General features: G+C 42.5%; 1 protein-coding gene across 1 annotated transcript in view; it reads left to right on the top strand.

Moving 5' to 3' along the window:
* The window catches only part of SUSD3 (sushi domain containing 3), a 52,435-nt gene that overhangs the window by 13,164 nt on the left and 11,610 nt on the right, over nucleotides 1–27,661 (top strand). Inside the window, exons 2-4 of the mRNA XM_077821507.1 lie at nucleotides 8,149–8,337; nucleotides 9,853–10,000; nucleotides 13,587–13,751. Of these exons, the coding sequence (XP_077677633.1) occupies nucleotides 8,149–8,337; nucleotides 9,853–10,000; nucleotides 13,587–13,751 (502 nt within the window). The remainder of the gene's footprint in view (nucleotides 1–8,148; nucleotides 8,338–9,852; nucleotides 10,001–13,586; nucleotides 13,752–27,661) is intronic.

The raw sequence follows: 27,661 nt of genomic DNA on the forward strand, positions 1-27,661 counted from the left end.
ATCCAGCATTTTTCGTGATGTATAGTTTGGACTTCTTGTGGATTAATATACCCTTCAGGCAATGCAAAAAGGGAGAACTGCAGGATATAGAATCATCGAAATGTAGAATGGGAAGGGACATTGAGAGGTCATCCAGTACAGCTTCCCATGCTGAGGCAGGACCAAGTATACCTAGACTGTTCATGACAGGTGTTTGTCTAGCCTGTTCTTAAAACCTCTAATGATGGGGATTCCAAAACCTCCCTTGGAAGCCTATTCCAGAGTTTAATTATCCTTCTAGTTAAAAGTTTTTTCTTAATATCTAACCTAAATCTCCCTTGCTGCAAATTAAGCCCCTTACAGTTTTTGTACTACCGTCAGTGGATGCAGAGAACAATTGATCATAGTCCTCTTTGTAACAGTCCTTAACATATTTGAAAAGAGTTATCTGGTCCCTCTCTGTCTTCTTTTCTCAAGACTAAACATCCCCAGGTTTTTTTTTAACCTTTCTTCACAGGTCTGGTTTTCCGACCTTTTATCAATTGGTTGCTTTCCTCTGGACTCTCTCCAAGTTATCCACATCTTTTCTAAAGTGTGGCACCAAGAACTGGACACAGTACTCCAACTGAGGTCTCATCAGTGCCAAGTAGAAAAGGACAGTTACCTCCTCGGTCTTATATATGACACTCCTGTTAATACACCTTAGGATGATATTAGCTTTTTCACAACTGCATCACATCATTGATTCATATTCAGTTTGTGATCCACTGTAACCCCAGATCTTTTTCAGCAGTACTACTACATAGTCAGTTATTCCTCATTTTGTAGCTATGCATTTGATTTTTTTTTCCTGAGTGCTGTATTTTGTACTTTATTGAATTTCATCTTGTTGATTTCAGACCAATTCTCCAGTTTGTCAAGGTTATTTTGAATTCTAATCCTGTCCCCCAAAGTGCTTGCAACCCCTCTCCACTTGGTGTCATCCACAAATTTTATAAACATGTTCAATTTTCCAAGTCATTATTTAAAATATTCAATAGAACTGGACAAAGGACAGACCCCTCTGGGAGCCCACTAGATACATACCCCAGTTTGACAGCAAACCATTGATAACTACTCTTTGAGTATGGTTTCTCAGCCAGTTTTGCCACACACCTTATAGTAATTTCATCTAGACCAGGGGTGGGCAAACTATGGCCTAGGGGCCGCATCCAGCCCTTCAGACATTTTAATTCAGCCCTCAGGCTCCAGCTGGGGAGCAGGATTGGGGTTGGCCCTGCTCCATGAGTTCTGTGGCTCTGCACGCTCCCAGAAGCAGCAGCATGTCCCTCCTCTGGCTCCTAAGCATAGGGGCAGTCAGGGGGCTCCACACGCTGCCCCCCCTGCCCCAAGCACAGCCCCCACAGCTCCCATTGGCCGGGAACCTTGGCCAATGGGAGCTGCAGGGGCAGCGCCTGCAGATGGGGCAACACACAGAGCTGCCTGGCCATGCTTCTGCATAGAAGCTGGAGGGAGGACATGCTGCTACTTCCAAGAGCTGCCTGAGGGAAGCGCTGCCTGGAGCCTGCACCCCTGACCCCCTCCTAGGCCCCAGCTCCCTGCCCCAGCCCTGATCCCTCTCCCCCGCTCCAAATGCCTCGGTCCCAGCCTGGGGCACCCCCCTGCAGCCCCAAATCCTCATCTCTAGCCCCAGCCCAGAGCCCATACCCCAACCCCCAATTTCATGAGCATTCATGGCCTGCCATACAATTTCCATACCCAGATGGGGCCCTCAGGCCAAAAAGTTTGCCTACCCCTGATCTAGACCTAAGTTTCCTAATATGTTTCTGAAAATATCAGGTGAGATGGTGTCAAAAGCCTTACTATAATCAAGATATATCAGGACTACAGCTTCCCACCTATTCACTGTGCCAGTTAACCCTGTCAAAGAATGTCAGTGATAGAACAAATTTTAAAGGTGGGATTTTCAGGAGTGCTCAACATTGGCCTAACAATTACAGCTGGTTGGAAAATGGATTTTTTTTCCTGGCAACAATGGCAGCTTTTCAGAGAAAAATTGAAAACTAAAATATTTAGTCCAGAAACTGAAATATTTTGGTTTAGAAATGTTGCCATGGTGCCTAATGGGAGTTGTAGTTCAGATGCGTCATGCTCCTATTTTCCTCTACAGGCTGGGCTCCTTGGTTTGACCACATTTCTCATGATGCACCGCAGTCTCCCCTCTTAGTGAGGAGAGGCCTGGCCATGGTGCACCATGGGAGATGTAGTCTGACAGGGGAGCCTGGCCTATAGAATCTGCAGCTTACATGTTGCAGGATCAGGGCTAATATAGACAAGACAAAGGGTGGTAGAAATGGAGTCACTGAGAGATGAAGTGACTTGCCTAAGGTCACACAGCTGGTCAGTGTCAAGGCCAGGCATGGAACCCAGTTGTCCTATCCTTTCAGTGCCCCATTCCCTGGACTACTCTGCTTCTCTGTCATGTAAACCTGTGCATATTCAAGCATTTGCTTAAAATCAGAATGTGTTCATGTCATTGAATGTAGAGCTCAAGCTAAGGAAATGATTTCACAAATATTTGTGTAGTATTGTTGGCTTTGAGCCATTATCAACCCTTGCCCACTCTATTGAATGCGCTGCTACTTTTCTTTATTGCTTTTCAGGTACTTAGTTTTAAACATGACACGTACAAAACCGTATCATAGGCAAGAAATGCCGGGCCATTCAGCTGTCGAGATTGCTGACGTGCTTTTATTAGAAACCGTTGGAGCAAGTCATTATTATATAATTAAGCAATAACAAGACTTGACAGGCAACACGCTTCTAGATGGCTATAGCACAGCTCAGAAGCTCTTAAAGTGCTCTCCACTGGTGCAAGTCCTGAATGGCCAAACTTTCCTGTTAATTTTATAGCTTTGTAGGTGTCATGTTTAACACTGATTTCGTGAAAAGCTGTGTAAGTGCCTGAGTTAGAATGTAAGCTCTTGAGAGTAGGGACTGAGTTCCCATGTATGGGTGCAGTGCCAAGTGCAATTGGGACCCCAACCCTCATGGGGGGTCTTTGGCTGCTATCATGAGGTAAAGGGAAAATACTGTCATGAGTGCTGCCTATATGTGGGATATCGCCACTCTCTTCTTCTCTGAGGGCCTCATGGAGGGTCAGTAGGTGTTTGTGACTTCAGGATATAAATTTTCAGAATGCATTTTGTTGAAACGTTTGCCTGCAGGAATAGTATCAGCCTATTTACTGGCATAATGGTTTAGTGAGCCGGGGTTCTAGTTCTTACTGGCATCTGGCTATTGCGTTATGTCTTAGTTTCATGAAAAGTCAAGCAATAAGGAATGGCACAGCTAGGTTTACATGAGTAATAGGGATAATGAGAAAGCCAAGGATCTTCCTACTTCTGAATCACTGGTCAGCAATGATCAACTTGTGCCTTTTCAAAGGATTAGCTTTTTGTCTGCTGTTTCTTCTATTTTTCTGTATAATACAGTGCCATTTCAAGTTTTTTCTCTTATCAGTAAAATAAAAATCCAAAGCGTGCTTGGTAACTATCTCGGACAAATTGATACTGCTATACAGATAATCTTACCAAGCCATGGGAGGAATTTTTGTATTATTTTATCATAGTTTTTTTTTTGTTTGTTTGTTTGTTTGTTTTTAACCATTTCATATTATTTATTTTTCAGTGTCTGGAAATTATATGCTTGTCTACTTCTGAAAAAAACCTGCTTTGAGTAAATTAAAGTTTACAGATTATGCCACATTTCAATAGCTTTCATTCTGGGATGTTGATCTGTTGATCATGTGAAGTGATCTGTTTATTTATTGTGGATAATGCCATTCTTTTGTACTGTTGAACAAGTTTAATGGCCCCATACCTAAACCAAAATGCAGGATCTGAACACCCTGAGAATGCTCTAAACGTGACTTCAAACAGAGAAATGAATGTTTGTAAATGACCTCTCACTCTCCGAAGAGCTGACACAAAATTCCAAATGTTGTGAACAGTAGGGCATTCAAAATTCAAACCTGGATCCAAATTTTGTGGATTGAGGCTGCTTCTAAAATTGAGTGATTATTGCTACTATTTTTGAAAGATGAGAGCTGATACCATATGCTAAAACCATACACAGTGTAGGCAGATGTTATGCAAGATTTGTCAAGCAGTTTGGTTAATCCCCCTTACTAAATCAAACAAACAAAACTCCATTTGAATTTTTAAAAAGAACGTGTCCACTCTGCTTGCTTCACTGCAAATATATGTAGTAAACTAATATTTGAAAATGTAAATAGTGAATTTTGAACTCATATTTGTAATGGTAACCAGATTCTAAAAGTTGCACTCACCAGCTAAGGGAGTAGCAATAATACCTTGTGACCAATCAAAACTAACCAAGACATCATGAATTTTGAGTACTCACAATGACCTGCTTACAAATGGTACAGACCACAAATTAGTCTCAAATTCCTCACAGGACTGAGCCTCAGTTGTCTGGGAGATGCAAAGACCATAAGGTGCATGGACAACGTTTGTTCTGTTTTAGCTCATATTTTCTAGATATAAACACATACCAGAACCCTAGATCTGGACACTTGCATATCCAGAAATTTTAGGTCCAGATGCAAACTTTGCTATCACAAATGTTTATCCGGCAATTGTTTTACTTCAGGAGGCATTTTAGTAGCAAATATTCTACACATAAAACTTAACTTCCTATTGATAATGCATCTAGTCAGATGAACATGCCTGAGGAGTATACAAAGGATAAAGTTATAGAACATCTGGTTACCTAAATAAAAGGGCAGGAAACATACAGCAATGATCATCTTTTTAGAAACAGAAGAGTAAGGTTAAAATGGCAGGAAAGTCACAGCAAGAAATGGCTGTAAAAAGATTACATGTTAATATCAGCAGGTATTAGATCCACATAGGAGAGAAAAAAACATATAGGAGAGGAGGAGAAAATAAGGATGAGTGGAATAGTTCAGATGAAATTGGAGATGAGTCTGAGCCACAAAGCTCAGCTTTAGACCTGGACTTCCGTCACTGTTCACGGATGTTCTGATCCAGGGTTTTGATTTTGGCCCATCTCTCGGTAAGAACTGACCTGAAAGTTATCCCCAAATTCAAATTGGAACAAACCCAGACCCATCTGTGCGTTTGGATAATGCTCTGAAAACCCCCCCCCACAACCCCCAAAAGAACAACAAAACAAAAACCTCTGCATTTCCTGAATTCAGCATTCTGAAATCCCACAAGATAGGGTGCCTGGGCAAAATAAAGCTGTGTTTTGTCAAAGAGCCGATCTGACAAGATTTCTGTCTCAGTTTTCAGACCACAGAGATCTGAATAAAAACAACGAGGCGTTCTTGTGGCACCTTAGAGACTAACACATTTATTTGGGCATAAGCTTCTGTGGATTAAAACCCACTTCATCAGATGCTTTTGAATAGTTTACATTTCAGATCAGCACCTGAACTTTAGGATATTGTTTAAACTCAACCACTGAACCTTTTAAGCTTTGCTCTTTACTGGCCACTGTCCAGAGAAGCCATTTTCACAAGTACGCTCTGTCCAGGAATACTCCCTAAGGAGATGGCATAATGCTACTACGACCCAGGGGCACACCAGAGAAATACACATGGCTTAGTGGCACATCAGCTGATGAGAAAGACTTAGACAGTCTTAAAGTCGCAAGTGAAGGGAATGTTTGAAATACGCAACTCAAGAAGGAATGCCAGAAAGGTAATTGGAGCTCAGAAAATTTAATTACTCTACATATATCACGGGTCAGGAATCAGTGCTTAATTTGTGCCAGGGCTGAGCCCTGGCACCTCTAGGCTTGGCAGTTCATAGCCCTGGCACCTCTAGGCTTGCTGCAGTAGTTATGCATGTAAAAAAATTGCTTGAGCCCTGGCACCTTTCATTACAAATTAAGCAAGAGTATTAATGATTCAAAGAAGGGCAACAGATTATTTTAAATGTATCTTGAAGGAAAGAATCAAATGGCAAATTATCTGTTCTTTGGACAATGGTTATTGGATGAAGATGCTAGAGCTTTCAGGCCAATAGACAAGTGTACTGAGGGATTCTAATGAAGGCTAGTTTATGCTGCTTAAGAGAGATACTATGTACCAAATCTTGCTCAAAGTTACATTGTGCACTTTCCACTGATATCAGTGTCACCGGATGTCAACTCTGATCACTTTATTGGCTAGTACCTACTCTATGTTCTGACATTTTAAAAAATGAAAGCATGAAACTTGAAACTATCAGAAGCAGATATTTATATTTTTACAGGTGTGACAATTGCTTTTCAGGAGAAGACTCTGAACCCATTTTCAAAAAATCACAGTAGTCGCTTTAAATAAAAAGAGAGGGTGCATAATTCACACATCAGGCAGGCACCAATGATCAGGTATTTGGGGCAAGAGAGGGAGGATCCAAGGGAAATCTCTCTAGAAAATATTTGGCTCTTGTTGATACTAATTATTGCAACAAGATTGAAAGAGCTAATGTAGCAAACAGAAAGAACCCTGCACAGGTTTCAAGTGTCATGTTTTTAAAATCAAGACCTTACTACATATTTGAATAATAGATTGGAACAGTAATTGTCACTGTGGCTTTTGTTAGTTTTGTTTGTTTTTAAAGGGCATAAATTGAGGGCAGGTAGTTATATCTAACTTTGAACAGCCTATCTTTTGTTTTTATATCAGAAGCTCAACATTAATTAAACACAGGGCCAAGTTCTTCACATGTGTGGGCCATTCCCATGGAATTCAGGATTTGGCATCTACTATTTAATTACATCTTAGTCTGTTGCTGAATGCTGGACCTTAAGAAAAGGCTCCAAAGTAAGCCAAAAAAGAATCAGGTCCCAAGAAGGGCCCTATCCTGGTCCCCTGGAACTCAGTGGCAAAACTCTCATTAAGTCTAATAAGACCAGGGTTTTGTGTGCTCTCTCTCTCTCTTTCTCTAGATATAGATATATGGGGACTGGAAGAGGGTTTTTAAAAAATAAAAATAAAACAGATTTGATATGAACATGTAAACCTGTTAAAAGTTCCTAAATAGTTATAAAAAGAAGAAAGTTCTTAGTAATTGTAAACCTCTGCTCTCTGATAAACAGTTCAAGAGCAACTCCCCTCCTCCTTTATTATTTTTATGATAATAGTTAAAACACCAGTGTTGCAACCATGGCGCAGCTGCTGCTGAGTGTGTGTGGATGCCCACTGAAGTTTTTGGGAGAATCAGTGGAAGGATCAGAGTCTCAGATGTGAAAATGCTGAAAAAGAGAAACACTGGTGTTTACTAAACATGAATGAAAGGATGCATACAATGATATCCAGGTTATGTTAGTCCACACATACGAGACTAGAAAAATCACTCCATTTTGTTGTCTTTTAGCTGGATCAGAATGCTGTATATTTTCTTAATGACTGAGCAATTAATTTGTATTTAAAAATGAGTAGGACAGTAAATGCTAAATGAAGCATTTCATGGCAGTAACAATCAGTATATAGAGCTAACTGCCAAAATAGGTCACCAAAGCACCTACCACTCAGTTATTCCAGAGAGAACACTGTGAACTAAAGATTTTAGTACAAGGAGAAAAGTGAGGGGAAGGGAGAGGTTATTACAGAGGGCAGAGTTAAAGAGAAATGTTTTTAAAAAGCAGAGATAATCAATTCTAGCATAAAACTCTGAGGTACTAAGATCTTTCTTGACACGCAAATAAAACAAAATTGGCACTAGTAAGGCCTCAAAAGAAAATCTGAATGCAAGCAATTTGATAGAAAGGCATAATATAGTATAAAATAGTTCTTTGAATATAGCGTCCTTAATAGAGAACCTCACAAAAGATTTAGGATGAAATTCACCCATGTGTGGGAAGTCAACACAGTCTATGCACCACCTACATCCATCCCACTTCAGCTATCAATGTAGGGTTTAAGTGAGGCTTAGCCTATTGGTTGGTGCTTGGCTGAGAGGTCAGTTTCACCTTTAAAGAAGTCTCTCAGTTTGTTTGCTTATTGACCATTTCCTCATACTGAGTGAAAACATGATCCTCTTCAAGTAAAAATTAAAACTCCCCTTAACTTCCGTGGACCTGGGATTTGGCCCTAACATTGCATTGTTTTGTTCTGTTCTTTTAAATCTGCAGGGCAATGTAGCCAAATCTTTCCCCCTCAGCTTGGCACGCTACAGATAATTCATGGTGATGGCACCGCCGTCGGAACGGTGATAACATTCCAGTGCTCCGCTGAGCACCTGCTTGTGGGACAGGGACTCGTAACCTGCTTATGGAAGGGAGACAGTACACAGTGGACTGCTGGAGTTCCCTCATGCAAACGTAAGGATTCTTCTTCCAGAATTACTCAACACCTCTTCTGGGTTACGCTCAAGTTGTTTGCCCTGGGTAACCTTTGAAGCTTTGGCATGAAACGGGGATTAATTCCAGAGCTCTGTGGAAAGAAGAGGGCATGTTGAATTTCATTCATTGCTATTGCCACTGGCTATAATAGCACTCCGGGCACATTCAGATATCATGAATAACTATACTGGAAAGACTTTTAGCCAGATTTGTGCCTGGTCGAATATCAGTGACCTCAGTAAAGTTACACCAGGGATAAATTTGGCTCTATAGCTGCAAAATGTGCTGCTGTTTGTCAGGAAAATGTATAGATGTGATCAATGAGAATACCTGTATATTGCATTATTTAATTCCATTGTTTTCAGGAGGAATCATGCAGCAAAGAACATGGAGATATTTGTAAAGTAAAATTACTCTGTTGCCTGTGGGTAGTAGAATGGAGCAGCTATCATATTGAAAAATAGGGCTTGAAAGGCAACAATATTAGCTGCCTTTCACTCTGTGCTGTTCCTTATTTATTACACGCACGACAATAATTTAACTAGAAATGGGCCCAAAGCAAAACTCTGGATCTCAATGCCTGTGAACTTCAGTGTGTTTGAAATTCAAAATAGACCTCAAGTTTGAAGCATGGGACTTTGTCTCACGTTAACCTAATAGATGAATAATGTTGCCATGCACCTGGAATTCCTACTTCAATTGAGCCATACTTACATCTGATTTAGGAGGCTTCCATTATAGTAAGTAAATTAGAACATTCAGTTTTAAAGATTGTGAAAGTATAAAGCTATCTATGGAATTCAACAGAAACAATTCTTAACCTTGCAGTCAGGGTAGTGTAAGAAGTAGGAGTAGCTTTAAGAAGACGATATCAGTGCTCAAACTGGACTGGCATAGTTTGCTATACACTACTCCTGCTTCTTCGTTCCTTTGGATATTTCTTTCTCACCCCTACAACATCCCCAATATCCAGCCCTGCATGTTTACTGCTGCTTCCATGATCTGTCCTATTCTCAGTCCTAAGATATCATTGTACAGAGCTATCATTCCCCTAAGAAGGGGCTAATTTAAATCTTTTCTTTCCTTTCCAGTGTTTGTTTTTGCAGCTCTAGTCCTTGTTAAAATTTGATTTCAGAAAACCTCCGGTACATCATTTGCATTTGAGATACTGACAAAGTTGTGCTTTTTTTGTTATTGCAATGCTGGCAGCATCGTGTTTGATTAATTGCGCTGGCAAAGTTACTTGTGAACAATTAATTAGTAACTTATAAATAAGAGACTTTTTAATAGTCCACCTTTGAGACATCCTTAGCTTGAAATGAAGCCAAATGTCTCTGAATGTCTTAGGGCATACTAACATGAAAGTTTTCATTGCATTATTATTAGCAAGAGTGTGAAGCAGGTAGACTTCAGCACAGTTTAATGGAAATGAGAGAGCTAAATTTAATAAGGTGTTCATTTTGGAAACCTGTTTCTGTATTTGCTTTGCTGCAGCCATATCGAAATATGAGGCTTTTGGATTTAAAGTAGCAGTGATTGCCTCCATTGTGAGCTGTGCCATCATCCTGCTGATGTCTATGGCTTTTTTGACCTGTTGTCTCATCAAGTGCGTTAAGAAAAACGAAAGGAGGAGAACTGAAAGGTACGTCTCATTCCACAATGAAAGCCTTGTGAAACTGACAAAGATACCCATCAGAGACGGAAGAGCCACATATCTTACTCACATGGCCCCCATATCCATAGTATTTGAGAGCCGCCTTATCTTTTTAAACATATTCATCCAAACAACACCCCTGTAAAGTAGTAGTATCCTTATTTTATAGGCGGGAAACTGAAGCACAGAGACTTGCCCAGGGTCACACAGGAAGTTGTGATGGAGGAACGAGTTGAACCCAAGTCCTAGCCACTGGGCCATACTTCCTGTCCTTGCATTCTGATGGGATGGACTGTATTATTCCCTCTCCTTTTATCTATCTGTGTCCCTTTGCTCTAACTTTACTTCTTAGTACAGTCTGCTGGTATACATCCATATGTATGTATGTATGGTATGTACGGTATGCATCCGATGAAGTGAGCTGTAGCTCACAAAAGCTCATGCTCAAATAAATTGGTTAGTCTCTAAGGTGCCACAAGTACTGCTTTTCTTTCTGCTGGGATAATTAACCTCACAGAGGGTCAGCCACCAAAATGCCCGCATCTGGAAAGTTGATCTAAAATGGTGACCCAGGTGTGACCCACGAGGGCTGGTGAGAGAGAGGACTTTGCTTCATGGCTCAAGCTGGGCAAATAATTGACTTTTCCAGCTTGGCCAGCAAACCGAAAAAATACTTGGCTTGGTTCTGAAACTCTTTGGAATTTGTGTACAAATCAGAAACATCTGTTTCAGGCTGGCAACCTGTGTGTGTGTCTGTGTCTTTATAGCCTTTATCCAAGTGGTTGGGGCTCACGCCTGGGATGCGGGAGACCCAGTTTTGGATCCTCACTCTGGAGCAAGGACTTGAACTCCTATCTCCCTTTCCTCAGCTGAAGATCTTAGGCGATTCTAGTCTCAGTCTTCCCTATTGAAGCTGTTCCTCTTTGGCCTGAAGAATATTCAAGTATTTACACAGATAGAGAGAGTGACTCTATAGGCTGGTGATTAAGGGACTCACCACACAAATTCCTCCTCTGAATCAGGCAGAGATTTGAATCCACTTTTCCTACTTCCCAGGGTGTGAAAAGTGCCTGAATGATCAAATAGAGCCTTATGCACTGTCTGATTTCCTGTTGTTCTTGGGAGCATACAGCTCTAGCTCATTACAGATCTCACCTTCTGCCACTATGCCCAGGATAGTGAGCATGTTGGCATCTGTGCCACTGCTGACATCATGGTGCTATCCCCTTTTCCTCTCTCTCGTACATTCCACTCCCACACCTGCATTCATCTTCAGTGGTACTCAGGCCTGAGGCCTCCCGACTCCTTCACACCTGCCCAGAGCCCAGCTTCCTGTCCACCAAGTCCCATTGTGGTGTCTGCTCTGCACTGTCTCCACCGCCATTCCTGCTGCTCACCTTGCTGGATTCAAACCCAGAAGGAGCAATATGGGGCAGATGAGGCCAGCGAAGGGCAAGGTGATGGGGCCAGCTCTGGCTCCAGGCTCCTCCATGTACAGTTGCATCTAGAGCTGTGCTGGAACCAGAATTTCCATTCTGCGGGAAGTTCGCCAGTGTTGAAATTTGGTTTTGTTTGAAATCAGAACAAAAGCAAAGAATTTTTTGAAATTTCCCACTAAACATAATTTTGGGGGGGGGAATCATTGGGGTCAGTCAAGGTATTGTTTTTATTTTGACTTTTTAACATTTTTTTATTATATCATCAGTTTATACTATAATAAAATAAAATCAAGTTCTCAGCCAAAAGTCCTTTTGAAATGAAACATCAAAACTTTTTGTTTTGAGAAGTTTGCCGTTATCAAAATGCTTGTTTTCAATTTTTTTCCAAACATGTTTTTGTCAGAATCAACATGTTCCCATGGAATGTTTCATTTGCAACAAATAGGCATTTTCTGATGGAAAAACGTTTCACTGGAAAATTTTCGACCAAGTCTAGCTACTGTACATCATCACAATATAACATGATTGCCTTTTTTGGATCCTCTGTTTGTTGCCACCACCTCTCCATCCATTGCCTAGCTACTCCCCCTGCAGCCACCCCTTTCCCCCAGCCATACGTCTAGCTACTCTCCTGCCTTTGACTGTTTTTAATCCATATCACCAAAAATGTGTGTAAACTGAATTCAGGCTGGTCCAATGACATTCTGTTGTGCTGTCATAAGGGGGCTCTCAGTTCAGGCCCTGAGCTCATCCTCTGCTCCAGTGGCTGGAAGGAGCTGGGAACATTGGGTAAATTGCGTGGCTTAGCCCCACAGGGGGGAGAGCAGGTGCTGGCACATGATAGAAACCTCCCTCTCTCTGAGCTTGAAGTGGCAATGACACGTCCTGGAGAGAGTGGCTGCTAGGACGCTCGGAGGGAATACAAGTTAGCACAGTGAGGTTGGGGGCTGGTTGGGGGAGAGGAAATAAAGGCCAAAGATCCCAGAAAATCCTAGCATCCTTAGTGATAACTTAGCTCCTCACACTCCTATTCCCACTGAAGTCAATGGGCAGCACTCCCGTTTTCTTCAGTTGGAGCAGGATTGAATCCTGAAAAAAGAAGGGCTGAGCAAAACAAAATCAGAGTTGCCAACTCTCACAATTCAATCACAAGTCTTGTGATATGTGGCTTTTTCCTTAAAGCCCCAGCTTCTGGAGTCATGTGATGTTGTAAGAATCGTAGGTTTCCTTTAAAACCAAGAAAAGTCCATTTCTAACCCTCGTGGTTGTGGAGAAAAGCTTGAAAATGTGACCTGAGTGGTATCCTAAGGGGTCAGACACCAGAGGGTAAATAAAACAAGCCCCAAATGTGTTTGTTTTAATCTCATGATATCATCTTAAAAATAATTATTTTTGAGGTCTAATTTATTGTTTGAATGCATGAAGTTGACGGTACTGCAGGTTTTTTTCAGAGTAAAGCAGTTTTCATTTTTCCATAAGGTACCAGCAATTTTTTAACAGTGACACTTTTAAAAGGCCAGATCCTGCTGTTCTTAGACAGGCTGAACTCCCTTTGATGTCAATGAGCGTTTGTCTGTGAAGGGACACAGGATCCTACCCTATGTGGCTTTTACTAGAAGTTAAACTTTAGGGAAGTATCTCATGGACCAAGGAGGGAAAGCATGGGTTGCTGTCACACCCAAACTGAACAGGCCCAGGAAGCACTACATTCCTCATGGGAACGTCCTCTGGAATTTAATAGGGATTAAATCAATAGGACTCTGAAAACTATTCTAAAAATCTATAGATTTGAATAAAAATAACAACCTTTCTACAGGTTTCTTTGAACTAATCCTAAGTGTTCCATAAAGGATTGCCCAGAATCAGATGTGTTTTTACAGTAAGTACAATTACAGTGGGTTACATTTTCAAGAATAAGATTTATCCTATCTTGAGCTGCAGTTGAAGAAAGCATCCCTCTTCAGGAAGGCACATACTTAAGTCTGGTTATAGGTGCATGCTTAAAGTTAAGCCTGTGCGTTAGAGCTTTCCTCAGGAGAGATGATTTTAAGGTCATGTGTTCCTGAATCATAGGCGCTAAACTACTGTACCAGTGTCTGCCCTGGCTGTAGATTTTAACCAAGCTGTGTTTACAGGGATATGCAGCTATGGTACCAGCTCAGAAGTGAAGAACTGGAAAACATGCAAGCTGCTTATTTTGGTTTTAAAGGCAGAAATAACAACAATAATAAACACTTCAGAAATAAACCAGCATTTGACGATGGGACTAACCTGGCATATGACAATGAAGGCTTCTGCAGGTGAGATGATTAAAATGCAATACGCTGTGTTTCTGAATGTGTTTGCCTGAGTAGATGTGAGAAGAAGGAGGATTAGTGAAAAGTTGCCTCAGAAATAAAAAAACGTTGTAAGTGTATTGTCTGGTTACGGGTAACACCAATCTGCAGACAAACACGACAAGCTGGTCTGAGTTCATGGTGTTTGCAGTTTGTTTCCCAAGCTGTGTGTTCTCCAGCCTACAAGACGCTGGACACGCCTCCGAGGTGCTGTGCATGCTGGGAGGGTGCTGCATGCCCTTTGCTTGCATTATAATCAATGGGAGCTGAGGGCGCTTGACACGTTGCAGGGTCAAGACCTAAAGGTTTCATGTTATTGGTTGTTTTCTGTGGGAATTAATAATGTCACAAAGACAAGATTTTGAGACAGCTTGAAAACCAGCATGACCTTGAGCCCTTATAGCCATTCTCTGTCCTGTCCTCAACGCCGTTGGGTTAGGCCTGATCTACACGCAACATTGCACCAAGTTAATTAAAGGTGTGTATTTAAGCCCATTTAGTGAAACTGGTGCCGAGACCTGTGTGGATGCACTTATTGGTTTAAACCTGGCTTGAGCCTGTGTCAGTACCTTTCCAGGCACGAGCTCAGTCAATATAACCAGCTGGAAACTGGTATAAGCCTATCCATACAGGGCTTGGCACTAGTTCAATGACATTGGTTAAAAACATACCTTTAGTTAAACCAGGGCAAACTGTGTGCCTTATGGTTTCCTGGGCTTCGGGCCAGAGGAGACTCAGTCAACCACTGTACGTGGCATGCTCCCCTCCCAGACTGTTGGTGTTCCCGGCCAATGTGTGTGGAAGATAGTGCGTCTCTGGACAGCATTAAATGGTTTCTGGCAGGGCAGCGGAGGAGTCAAAGCTACACGTTTTTTAGTGGGTGTTAATCTGGGAGCCAGACTATATTAGCACTACAAGCCAAAAGAACCATTTGGGGAGTGAGATGCCACTCAGTGTGCATCAGCAACATCACAACCTGTCCCTAAATAATGGTGTAAGGAATATGTTTTTATTGTACATGTGCTTAGCACAGTGGGGCCCTGATCCTCTGGGTGCTACTGCAATACAAACACTATCAATAATTGTGTGTGAAATCCTGGCCATGTTTAAGTCAATGGAAGTCATTGACAGTCTGTATGGTCCCTTAGACATATTGGGTGAAATCCTTGCCTCACTGAAGTCAATGGAAGTTTTGCCATTGACTTCAGTGAGGCAAGGATTTCACCCAATATGTCTAAGGGACGATACAGACTGTCACAAGGTGGACCACACAGGGCTGAGAGGTGGTGTAATTTACAACTTAAACTCACCTCTGAATTTGTGCAGATGTGTTACACCAATTTTACTGATATAAACTAAAGAGCAGAGACACGTGAAGGGAAATGATAATTACCATGTGTCAGAGTCTAATCTCAGTTTCACTAGTGCCAGCCACATAATTCTGTCTCATTTCACTGAACTATCCTTTTGCTATCGCTTAGCACGAATATGCAATATACAGTATATTACAGTTCCTGTTTACTGTTAATTCACTGCTCACTTTACAGACTTTGCTTACAGCAATATCTATGATTTGTAATGGTTACCTGTAGAAAGCAATTTTATACAGCTTATAAAACACCTTCCATTCCACAGCTAGAAATTTATATTTAAGTGGTGCATTTAAACAAAAGTCTGATGGCTGTTTAATCAATTTTTAGATCTGGTGGGGTTCAGAAAGACTTCTAAAGCTAATTATAATGGTGACTATACTCTTAAACCAGCTCTTCAAAAGGATTAAGAACTAATTTGTCATTTTGAATAGCTACGTATGCTGGAGTGTTAACGCAGGGTAAAAACACAATCTGCTTTTAGAATATTTTAAAATAAAATGTAAAATCCAGCAGTTCCTAAATATAAAGGTTATTTCTCCATTGGAGCTACCAGCACCTTAGAAATTCTTATCTAAGCCACTCTATGGAGAAAAATCTTTTATTCTATTTACAAAATACTGCACCTCCTTCCTTAACTGAATGTAACAGGGAATATACAAGTCAACTGGACATGCAAAGGTTCAGAAAAACAGCTTTTATAAGGTCTGAAAATGAGTTTGTTAGTTCATTAAGAAAGTGAAGAGTTTATAAACTTTGCAGAAGAAAACAAAGGGCTGGGAAGGCTTATGAACTCTGCAACCTTTCCACATAGTAAACTTAATGACAGGTTTCACAGTGACAGCCGTGTTAGTCTGTATTCGCAAAAAGAAAAGGAGTACTTGTGGCACCTTAGAGACTAACCAATTTATTTGAGCATAAGCTTTCGTGAGCTACAGCTCACTTCATCGGATGCATACTGTGGAAAGTGTAGAAGATCTTTTATACACACAAAGCATGAAAAAATACCTCCCCCCACCCCACTCTCCTGCTGGCAATAGCTTATCTAAAGTGATCACTCTCCTTACAATGTGTATGATAATCTTATCATACACATTGTAAGGAGAGTGGTCACTTTAGATAAGCTATTACCAGCGGGAGAGTGGGTTTGTGTGTGGGGGTGGTGGTGGTGGTGAGAAAACCTGGATTTGTGCTGGAAATGGCCCAACTTGATTATCATACACACTGTAAGGAGAGTGATCACTTTAGATAAGCTATTGCCAGCAGGAGAGTGGGGTGGGGGGAGGTATTTTTTCATGCTTTGTGTGTATAAAAGATCTTCTACACTTTCCACAGTATGCATCCGATGAAGTGAGCTGTAGCTCACGAAAGCTTATGCTCAAATAAATTGGTTAGTCTCTAAGGTGCCACAAGTACTCCTTTTCTTTTTAGTAAACCTAATGTGCTGAAAGCAAATACTGGCAGATGTATCCTACCTTTGGATGACAGAGTGCAGGTTAATCAGGATTCAGATAATCAAGTTTCCACTGTATTTCACTGATGCAGAGACAACATGCATCCAGCATATGTGGACTAGTTATTCAGATATTACAAAAAATCAACTAGATTTCAGTTGTATCAAAATCTCCAGGTTTGAGCTAAAAGCCTGGTTGTTTCAAATGACCACACAGGTTCAGAAAGGCTGTTTCTTCTAAATGGAACAGGAAAGCATTTGTCTGAGTTTGGGCAGTTATGAACATTGCCTAAGACTCTATCCTGGAGTTACTGCAGGGATGAGCATGACCTTTTAACAATGCAAACCAAACCAACTTTTGTATAAGTACTTACAGTGGTACATTTATATTCTCCGTTCCATAAAACGTTATTAAAGCTATAGATGTCTACAGTTTAATGCTAGTAAATGGATCTGTGTGCATTGGATGAGATGTGGGAATTGTCTAATGAATTATGTGGCAAATGAACCTTGAATATGACAAATGATATGCCAGCTTTATGTGTCACTTTGAAGGTTTATTTGTTGTATAATGAATTAGACAGAGTCACATCTTATTCATCATCCTAACCACAGCTTACTGTTAACAGCCAGGCTGTATCAAAGGATGGATAGATAAGTGCAAACGGAAGCTGTCTGATGTATTATAGGATGGGTGAACATTAAAGACCCCAAATGAGATAATAGCTTTCCCCATTGTTTCCTTTCTGTATATAATGCAAATACACACTTGGGCAACTTTCATTTTGGGCTATTTCCTGCCAGTGCATCAGTCACCATGGGCATTCAAGCCTAAGTGCAGGAAATTGCGAAGCTCAGGGACAAAGTGAAAGCAAATCCAAACAAAGTCACGTTTACCTTTTTGAGATCATTGGAGTAATTGACTTTATTCCCTGAGAAAACGTCCTCTTATTGGCAACATCTGGCCTTTGATTGTAAATCAGAATTTCCCATTGTTTCCAGTGAGGAATTATGCTTAAAAAACATGGCTCATTGTTTGGGGTTTCCCTGCTCTTGTTCATGACCAAGCCACACAACACATAGACCCTCAATGGATCACAAGTTGCATGAATTTTTCCCCCTGCTGGAGAATGTTTGTGTGTTGGTTTTTTATGTGAGATAACAAAAGGAAGTGGTTCCCTCCCAGAGAATCTGAGAGATGAGGCCTATGCTTATCTGAGGGAAGAGTATTGGAGCCTTGGAGATTTATACAAGTTTTATGATAGAATTGACTTTCTTTGGAGAAAAGAATTCCTATCACAGTAGTTGCTCCTTTGCATGGTATGTATCATAGGGTATATCTATATAGCAGTTAAACACCACTGGCTGGCCCAGGTCAGCTGAGGGGCTTGCGGGGCTCGGGCTGCAAAATTGCTGTGTCGATGTTTGGACTCAAGTGAGAGTCCCAGAATCTGGGCTTCAGACTGAGCCCAAACATCTACATGGCTATTTTTAGCCCTGCAACCTGAGTCAGCTGAGTTGGGCCAGCCACAGCTGTGCCATGGGTCTTTTATTCCAGTACAGACATAGCCTTTGAGAGACAAGGGTGAGGTAATATGTTTTATTGGACCAACTTCTGTTGGTGTCTCTCTCACCAACACACATTGGCCTAATAAAACATGTTACCTCACCCACCTTATCTCTCTAAACAGTGGGACCAACGTGGCTCCAAGAACACTGCAAACAGCTAAAGTATCTGGGAGGTAGAAAGCACCTTCTTTAAGACACTTCCCACACCTCTTGAGTATATCTTTAGCCTATTTCTGACTATTAAAAGCATTCTTAGAATCATAGAATATCAGGGTTGGAAGGGACCTCAGGAGGTCATCTAGTCCAACCCCTGCTCAAAGCAGGACCAATCCCCAACTAAATCATCCCAGGCAGGGCTTTGTCAAGCCTAACCTTAAAAATATCTAAGGAAGGAGATTCCACCACCTCCCTAGGTAACGCATTCCAGTGTTTCACCACCTTCCTAGTGAAAAAGTTTTTCCTAATATCCAACCTAAACCTCCCCCACTTCAACTTGAGACCATTACTCCTTGTTCTGTCATCAGCTACCACTGAGAACAGTCTAGATCCATCCTCTTTGGAACCCCCTTTCAGGTAGTTGAAAGCAGCTATCAAATCCCCCCTCATTCTTCTCTTCCGCAGACTAAACAATCCCAGTTCCCTCAGCCTCTCCTCATAAATCAGGTGTTCCAGTCCCCTAATCATTTTTGTTGCCCTCCACTGGACTCTTTCCAATTTTTCCACATCCTCCTTGTAGTGTGGGGCCCAAAACTGGACACAGTACTCCAGATGAGGCCTCACCAATGCCCAATAGAGGGGAACGATCACGTCCCTCGATCTGCTGGCAATGCCCCTACTTATACATCCCAAAATGCCATTGGCCTTCTTGGCAACAAGGGCACGCTGTTGACTCATATCCAGCTTCTCGTCCACTGTCACCCCTAGGTCCTTTTCCGCAGAACTGCTGCCGAGCCATTCGGTCCCTAGTCTGTAGCGGTGCATGGGATTCTTCCGTCCTAAGTGCAGGACTCTGCACTTGTCCTTGTTGAACGTCATCAGATTTATTTTGGCCCCGTCCTCCAATTTGTCTAGGTCCTTCTGTATCCTATCTCTACCCTCCAGTGTATCTACCTCTCCTCCCAGTTCAGTGTCATCTGCAGACTTGCTGAGGGAGCAATCCACACCATCCTCCAGATCATTTAGGAAGATATTGAACAAAACCGGCCCGAGGACCGACCCTTGGGGCACTCCATTTGATACCGGCTGCCAACTAGACATGGAGTCATTGATCACTACCCATTGAGCCCGACAATCTAGCCAACTTTCTATCCACCTTATAGTCCATTCATCCAGCCCATACTTCTTTAACTTGCTGGCAAGAATACTGTGGGAGACTGTGTCAAAAGCTTTGCTAAAGTCAAGGAAACACGTCCACCACTTTCCCCTCATCCACAGAGCCAGTTATCTCGTCATAGAAGGCAATTAGATTAGTCAGGCATGACTTGCCCTTGGTGAATCCATGCTGACTGTTCCTGATCACTTTCCTCTCCTCTAAGCACTTCAGAATTGATTCCTTGAGGACCTGCTCCATGATTTTTCCAGGGACTGAGGTGAGGCTGACTGGCCTGTAGTTCCCAGGATCCTCCTCCTTCCCTTGTTTAAAGATGGGCACTACATTAGCCTTTTTCCAGTCGTCTGGGACTTCCCCCGATCGCCATGAGTTTTCAAAGATAATGGCCAATGGCTCTGCAATCACATCTGCCAACTCCTTTAGCATTCTCGGATGCAGCGCATCTGGCCCCATGGACTTGTGCTCGTCCAGCTTTTCTAAATAGTCCCGAACCACTTCTGTCTCCACAGAGGGCTGGTCACCTCCTCCCCATGTTGTGCTGCCCAGTGCAGTAGTCTGGGAGCTGACCTTGTTCGTGAAGACAGTCGCAAAAAAAGCATTGAGTACATTAGCTTTTTCCACATCCTCTGTCACTAGGTTGCCTCTCTCATTCAGTAAGGGGCCCACACTTCCCTTGACTTTCTTCTTGTTGCTAACATACCTGAAGCAATCCTTCTTGTTACTCTTAACATCTCCTGCTAGCTGCAACTCCAGGTGTGATTTGTGGCTCTCTCATCCCAGTCAGGCTAACAGCACGAAAAATCTGAGGCAGATGTTTGTACACGCCAACAAAGATCGGTAACAGCATGCCGAAGCCCTGTCTACACTACAGAACTGCAGTGTTGCAAGCTGCCGTGGGAATTTGTCACACAGTGAGGCACACACACAAAAGTACGCACCTCTGTGTGCACATGCAGTACACACAGTGTTTTCTGTCTTTGTTGAAATTTCTTTGAAAGATTGTGTGTTCTATATTTAGATCTAGGAGCAAAAATAGTTTAAGAAAAAAAGTAAACCCCCCCCTGTTGATATTTGACAGAATAGACCTTTTTTTATCGTTTTTGACATAACTTTGAGCAAGTCAGTATCAAGCTTTTGTCAGAGTGATCCCACAGTTTTTGCCTATGCTTGGAATAGGAAATCAGTGTGACAACTGTGTAGTGTGGGTTGGCAGCTGCTGACTTTAATGGTGACCACTGTACATGGAAGGAGCCACTTTCTGACCTTGGATACACGTGAGCAAGTCACATGGAAGTGATGGGAGAGATGCACATACGTAGGTGAGATCAGCATGTGATTCAATGTGAGGTGCATGTTAGCAATTGCCATCTGTGCCATCCAGCTGCTATTTGGAAGAAAGCAACAGTGTGGTGGTTACTAATACTTATTTTGATAAAGCCACATGCCGCTAAGCTCCATATGTTGGCAACATGACCAGTCTTTTGTAATATTCCAATGACTGACTAGTGCCTGAATAATTTACAGCCACTTACAGGGAGGATGTGCCACATAAGAAGGGACTAAAAAGTTTGTTTTCTCAGGATTTGATGATAGGGGATGTAGGAAGGAGAGAGTGTGTTAATGGTGTATAACAGGGAGCACAGTGAAAAGGGATACTTTACCTTGGATGAAGACATGGGGGAAGGAGTGTGGCCCTGTGCCATGCACACAGCCCAAACAATGTCAGTGAACCACAACAGCACCTATAGCGAGGAGTACAAGGTCATCCGTCCAAGGAGAGGAGAGATGCCCATACAAACAGCAAAAGGTGTGTGCACCTGTGATGCAAAGGCAGAAGCAGAGGTAGTTAGGGCTTATCTGCACAGGGAAATTGACCAGATTAGCTGTTCCAGAGTTAGTCTCCACTCATGGTGTTATTCTTCAATCGTTATTCCTGAGGAAACTACAATCCATCGGTGATCTTCCTGATAACACCATCTTGGCCACTGTGGATGTAGAAGCCCTCTACACCAACATTCCACACAAAGATGGACTACAAGCCGTCAAGAACACTATCCCCGATAATGTCATGGCTAACCTGGTGGCTGAACTTTGTGACTTTGTCCTCACCCATAACTATTTCACATTTGGGGACAATGTATACCTTCAAATCAGCGGCACTGCTATGCGTACCCGCATGGCCCCACAGTATGCCAACATTTTTATGGCTGACTTAGAACAACGCTTCCTCAGCTCTCGTCCCCTAATGCCCGTACTCTACTTGCGCTACATTGATGACATCTTCATCATCTGGACCCATGGAAAAGAAGCCCTTGAGGAATTCCACCATGATTTCAACAATTTCCATCCCACCATCAACCTCAGCCTGGTCCAGTCCACACAAGAGATCCACTTCCTGGACACTACCGTGCTAATAAACAATGGTCACATAAACACCACCCTATACCGGAAACCTACTGACCGCTATTCCTACCTACATGCCTCCAGCTTTCACCCTGACCACACCACACGATCCATTGTCTACAGCCAAGCTCTGCGATACAACCGCATTTGCTCCAACCCCACAGACAGAGAGAAACACTTACAAGATCTCTATCAAGCATTCTTACAACTACAATACCCACCTGCGGAAGTGAAGAAACAGATTGATAGAGCCAGAAGAGTTCCCAGAAGTCACCTACTACAGGACAGGCCTAACAAAGAAAATAACAGAACGCCCACTAGCCGTCACCTTCAGCTCCCAACTAAAACCCCTCCAACGCATTATTAAGGATCTACAGCCTATCCTGAAGGATGACCCAACACTCTCACAAATCTTGGGAGACAGGCCAGTCCTTGCCTACAGACAGCCCCCCAACCTGAAGCAAATACTCACCAGCAACCACATACCACACAACAGAACCACTAACCCAGGAACCTATCCTTGCAACAAAGCCCGTTGCCAACTGTGCCCACATATCTATTCAGGGGACACCATCACAGGGCCTAATAACATCAGCCACACTATCAGAGGCTCGTTCACCTGCACATCCACCAATGTGATATATACCATCATGTGCCAGCAATGCCCCTCTGCCATGTACATTGGTCAAACTGGACAGTCTCTACGCAAAAGAATAAATGGACACAAATCAGATGTCAAGAATTATAACATTCATAAACCAGTCGGAGAACACTTCAATCTCTCTGGTTACGCAATTACAGACATGAAGGTCGCTATCTTACAACAAAAAAACTTCAAATCCAGACTCTAGCGAGAAACTGCTGAATTGGAATTCATTTGCAAATTGGATACTATTAATTTAGGCTTAAATAGAGACTGGGAGTGGCTAAGTCATTATGCAAGGTAGCCTATTTCCCCTTGTTTTTTCCAACCCCACCCCCCCCAGACGTTCTGGTTAAACTTGGATTTATGCTGGAAATGGCCCACCTTGATTATCATACACATTGTAAGGAGAGTGGTCAGTTTGGATGAGCTATTGCCAGCAGGAGAGTGAGTTTGTGTGTGTGTGGGGGGGGGGGGGGGGGAGAAAACCTGGATTTGTGCTGGAAATGGCCCACCTTGATTATCATGCACATTGTAGGGAGAGTGGTCACATTGGATAAGCTATTACCAGCAGGAGAGTGAGTTTGTGTGTGTGTGTTTTGGGGGGGGGGGGGTGAGAAAACCTGGATTTGTGCTGGAAATGGCCCACCTTGATTATCATACACATTGTAAAGAGAGTGGTCACTTTGGATGGGCTATTACCAGCAGGAGAGTGAGTTTGTGTGGGGGGGGGCAGAGAGTGAGAAAACCTGGAATTGTGCTGGAAATGGCCCAACTTGATTATCATACACATTGTAAGGAGAGTGATCACTTTAGATAAGCTATTACCAGCAGGAGAGTGGGGTGGGAGGAGGTATTGTTTCATGGTCTCTGTGTATATAATGTCTTCTGCAGTTTCCACGGTATGCATCCGATGAAGTGAGCTGTAGCTCACAAAAGCTTATGCTCAAATAAATTGGTTAGTCTCTCAGGTGCCACAAGTACTCCTATTCCCCTTTAAATTCACACTCTACCTTACTCCAGAATAACAGCCCCAGGGAGATAACACCTTTAGACCAACATTCCCCCTTCATCCACAGCCAGGATCCCTGCTGGCTGTTTTATAGATGCTAGAAAAGTATGACTCTGCAGGTGAGCCATGCAAGCTACGCACCACACATGGACAGGCAGAAGCCTGAATATTAGCAAAGGGAAGTTTAATAAAAGCTGGCCGTCTCCACTGCAGGGTGACAAAGATATCTGAGAGATTAAAGTGAGTGTCAGTGAGAGATCATATTAAAGTAATGGGAACCAAAAGGAAAAATGAAACCACTTCCCTCCACCCAAGCATAGCTGTGTGGCCACCTATAAAGGAGCAGTCAATTACAGATGTTGTTCAGCTGAATACAAACTAGAGCTAGGACAAAGCAAATTATTTTGGCCTTGGATTCACAGCTTGTAGGAAGAGGGAGAAATTTCCTTGGTTCATTTGTGATTACCAAACTGAAACAACACTCTCCTTCACCTCTTTTAAATGATTCCAGCCATTCTTCTAGGAATTTCAAGGAGAATCAACTAATAAACATGCATAACCTGGCACTACGATAGGAAACTCACTACAGTAACTAGGGTGCACCGTAAACCATCCTCCCTGTGCATATGAAAATATCCAGTAAACTCAGAACACCCTGCTGTGTGTGCCTTGCCACCACCAAACCAGGAGCATGCCATCCACTAGCCCCACCACTGGAAAAACCGATACAATTAGAAGTAGGAGAGCCTGCACCAGTTGGGAAGTCAGTTTGCATTAACATCCAGATTATGGTATGAAATATCCAAAGTACAGGAAGCCTCCATTTCCCTCACTTTCAGCACATGTCCCCCCATTTTATCCCCTGGGATAGCCCCTTCCTCGACAAGGAAAGAGCTTTGACTGGTGGCCTGCTTTCCCCCCTCTTCAGGGATTTTTTGAAGATCACAGCAGACCAGCTGCCTTCTATCACCTTTAAGAAGCATATCTGCTATCTCTCTCCTTCAGACTTGAGGAGACAAGCCCAGATTGCTTCTGCTCACCCTTTTGGGTTAGACTCAGCTAATCAGCCCCTCTGAAGAAGTGTCATGTGACATAATCCAGTCCACCCAGTTCAGCAATGCATCCCAAGGAGCTGCAATTAAATATAATGGGTTTGTTTTTTTTCTAACATGAACAGTTTTGTAGGAAATGCTGCATTTGTGTAGAAACATTGACAACAACCCAAAAACTCAAACCAGGAAATTTGGAGTGTTTGGAGTTCGAGGTGGATTCTTTTATACAGCTCCCTTGCTTGTTTTCAGATGTACTGTTGTCACCAGTTAGCTGAACTGACTGCAGGAGTGAGTCAAGTGAAATGAAAAAGCCGATGTCTATGACTACACTTGGAAGTCCTCCTATTAGACACCCACTGCAGCTGGTACATATTACCAAGCCAAAATATCTGCAGCTGGGCAACAGATTGATGTACACCCACAGAAGTTATTTTTAGTGCTTGTCTCTCAAAGATCATGAAATTTGGTCTTGGGTCCTTTCCAACTACAGCGTGTCAGTCAGTACGCATTATCAGTGTAGTAAGGGAAAAGCAGATAAGCAATATCCAATAAAAAGATGTCCAAGAGAAATGACTGCAGAAAAACAAGATGTGCTTGGGAATTTTGAAGCGAATGTGTAATAAGTGATGAAGCAAAATCAGTGAAATGAGTTCCCAACAGTTGCCCACGCAGAAATCCCAGCTATGCTCTCTCTTCCGCTTACATAGAGTTGTAAAGGGCCAGGTTTCAGAGTGGTAGCCGTGTTAGTCTGTATCCGCAAAAAGAACGAGGAGGACTTGTGGCACCTTAGAGACAAACAAATTTATTTGAGCTTAAGCTTTCGTGGGCTAAAACCCACTTCATCAGCTGCATGCAGTGGAAAATACAGTAGGAAGATATATCTATACATAGATATAGATATAATAGATATAGATATAATACACACAGAGAACATCAAAAAATGGGTATTGTCACACACACTATAACGAGAGTGATCAATTAAGGCGAGCTATTATCAGCAGGAGAAAAAAACCTTTTGTAATGATAATCAGGATGGCCCATTTCCAACAGTTGACAAGAAGGTGTTAGTAACCGTGGGGGTGGGGGCCGGAATAAGCAGAGGGAAATAGTTTTACTTTATGTAATGACCCATCCACTCCCAGTCTTTATTCAAGCCTAAGTTAATTGTGTCCAGTTTGCAAATTTAATTCCAATTCAGCAGTCTCTCATTGGAATCTGTTTCTGAAGATTTTTGTTGAAGAATTGCCACTTTTAGGTCTGTAATCGAGTGACCAAAGAGATTGAAGTGTTCTCTGACTGGTTTTTGAATATTATAATTTTTGACGTCTGATTTGTGTCCATTTATTCTTTTACGTAGAGTCTGTCCGGTTTGGCCAATGTACATGGCAGAGGGGCATTGCTGGCACATGATGGCATATATCACACTGGTAGATGTGCAGGTGAACGAGCCTCTGATATTGTGGCTGATGTGATGAGGTCCTATGATGGTGTCCCCTGAATAGATATATGGACAGAGTTGGCAACAAGCTTTGTTGCAAGGATAGGTTGCTGGGTTAGTGTTTTTGTTGTGTGGTGTGTGGTTGCTGGTGAGTATTTGCTTCAGGTTGGGGTGCTGTCTATAAGCAAGGACTGGCCTGTCTCCCAATATCTGTGAGAGTGATGGGTCGTCCTTCAGGATAGGTTGTAGATCCTTGATGATGCGCTGGAGAGGTTTTAGTTTGGGGCTGAAGGTGACGGCTAGTGGCATTCTGTTACTTTCTTTGTTGGGCCTGTCCTGTAGTAGGTGACTTCTGGGTACTCTTCTGGCTCTGTCAGTCTGTTTCTTCACTTCAGCAGGTGGGTATTGTAGTTGTAAGAACATTTGATAGAGACTTTGTAGGTGTGTGTCTCTGTCTGAGGGGTTGGAGCAAATGTGGTTGTATCTTAGAGCTTGGCTGTAGACAATGGATCGTGCGGTGTGGTCTGGATGAAAGCTGGAGGCATGTAGGTAAGTACAGCGGTCAGTAGGTTTCCGGTATAGGGTGGTGTTTATGTGACCATCGCTTATTAGCACTGTCCAGGAAGTGGATCTCTTGTGTGGACTGGTCCAGGCTGAGGTTGATGGTGAGATGGAAATTGTTGAAATCATAGTGGAATTCCTCAAGGGCTTCTTTTCCATGGGTCCAGATGATGAAGATGTCATCAATGTAGCGCAAGTAGAGTAGGGACATTAGGGGACGAGAGCTGAGGAAGCGTTGTTCTAAGTCAGCCATAAAAATGTTGGCATACTGTGGGGCCATGCGGGTACGCATAGCAGTGCCGCTGATTTGAAGGTATACATTGTCCCCAAATGTGAAATAGTTATGGGTGAGGACAAAGTCACAAAGTTCAGCCACCAGGTTTGCTGTGACATTATTGGGGATACTGTTCCTGACGGCTTGTAGTCTTTGTGTGCAATGTTGGTGTAGAGGGCTTCTACATCCACAGTGGCCTACTGTTACTCACGCCTTCTTGTCAGCTATTGGAAATGGGCCATCCTGATTATTACTACAAAAGGGTTTTTTTCTCCTGCTGGTAATAGCTCACCTTAATTGATCACTCTCGTTATAGTTTGTATGGCAACACCCATTTTTTCATGTTCTCTGTGTGTGTGTATATATATGTGTGTGTGTGTATGTATGTATATATATCTTCCTACTGTATTTTCCACTGCATGCATCTGATGAAGTGGGTTTTAGCCATGAAAGCTTATGCTCTAATCAGTTTGCTAGTCTCTAAGGTGCCACAAGTACTCCTCTGTTTTTTTTTGTAAAGGGCCAGGTTCTCTACTGCCCTGTGCCTTGTATAAAGGGTGAGAGGAAAGGCCAGGAAATTGGAAAGCCAGAGGCCAGAATGCTAAGGTAAGGGGCAGCATGGCTGAGAGATCTTTACAGATGCAGGAAAGCATGGTGTGCAGATTTACCACAGCAAGAGAAGAGAAGGTGTTTCTTCCTGTGCTAGGAGCTAAACTGATCTAAAGATTTGATAGTAGGAAAAAAAGTAAGCAGAGCATAACAAAAGACA

This window comes from Eretmochelys imbricata, chromosome 7 (genome assembly GCF_965152235.1).
Source record: "Eretmochelys imbricata isolate rEreImb1 chromosome 7, rEreImb1.hap1, whole genome shotgun sequence".
NCBI lineage: Eukaryota > Metazoa > Chordata > Testudines > Cheloniidae > Eretmochelys > Eretmochelys imbricata.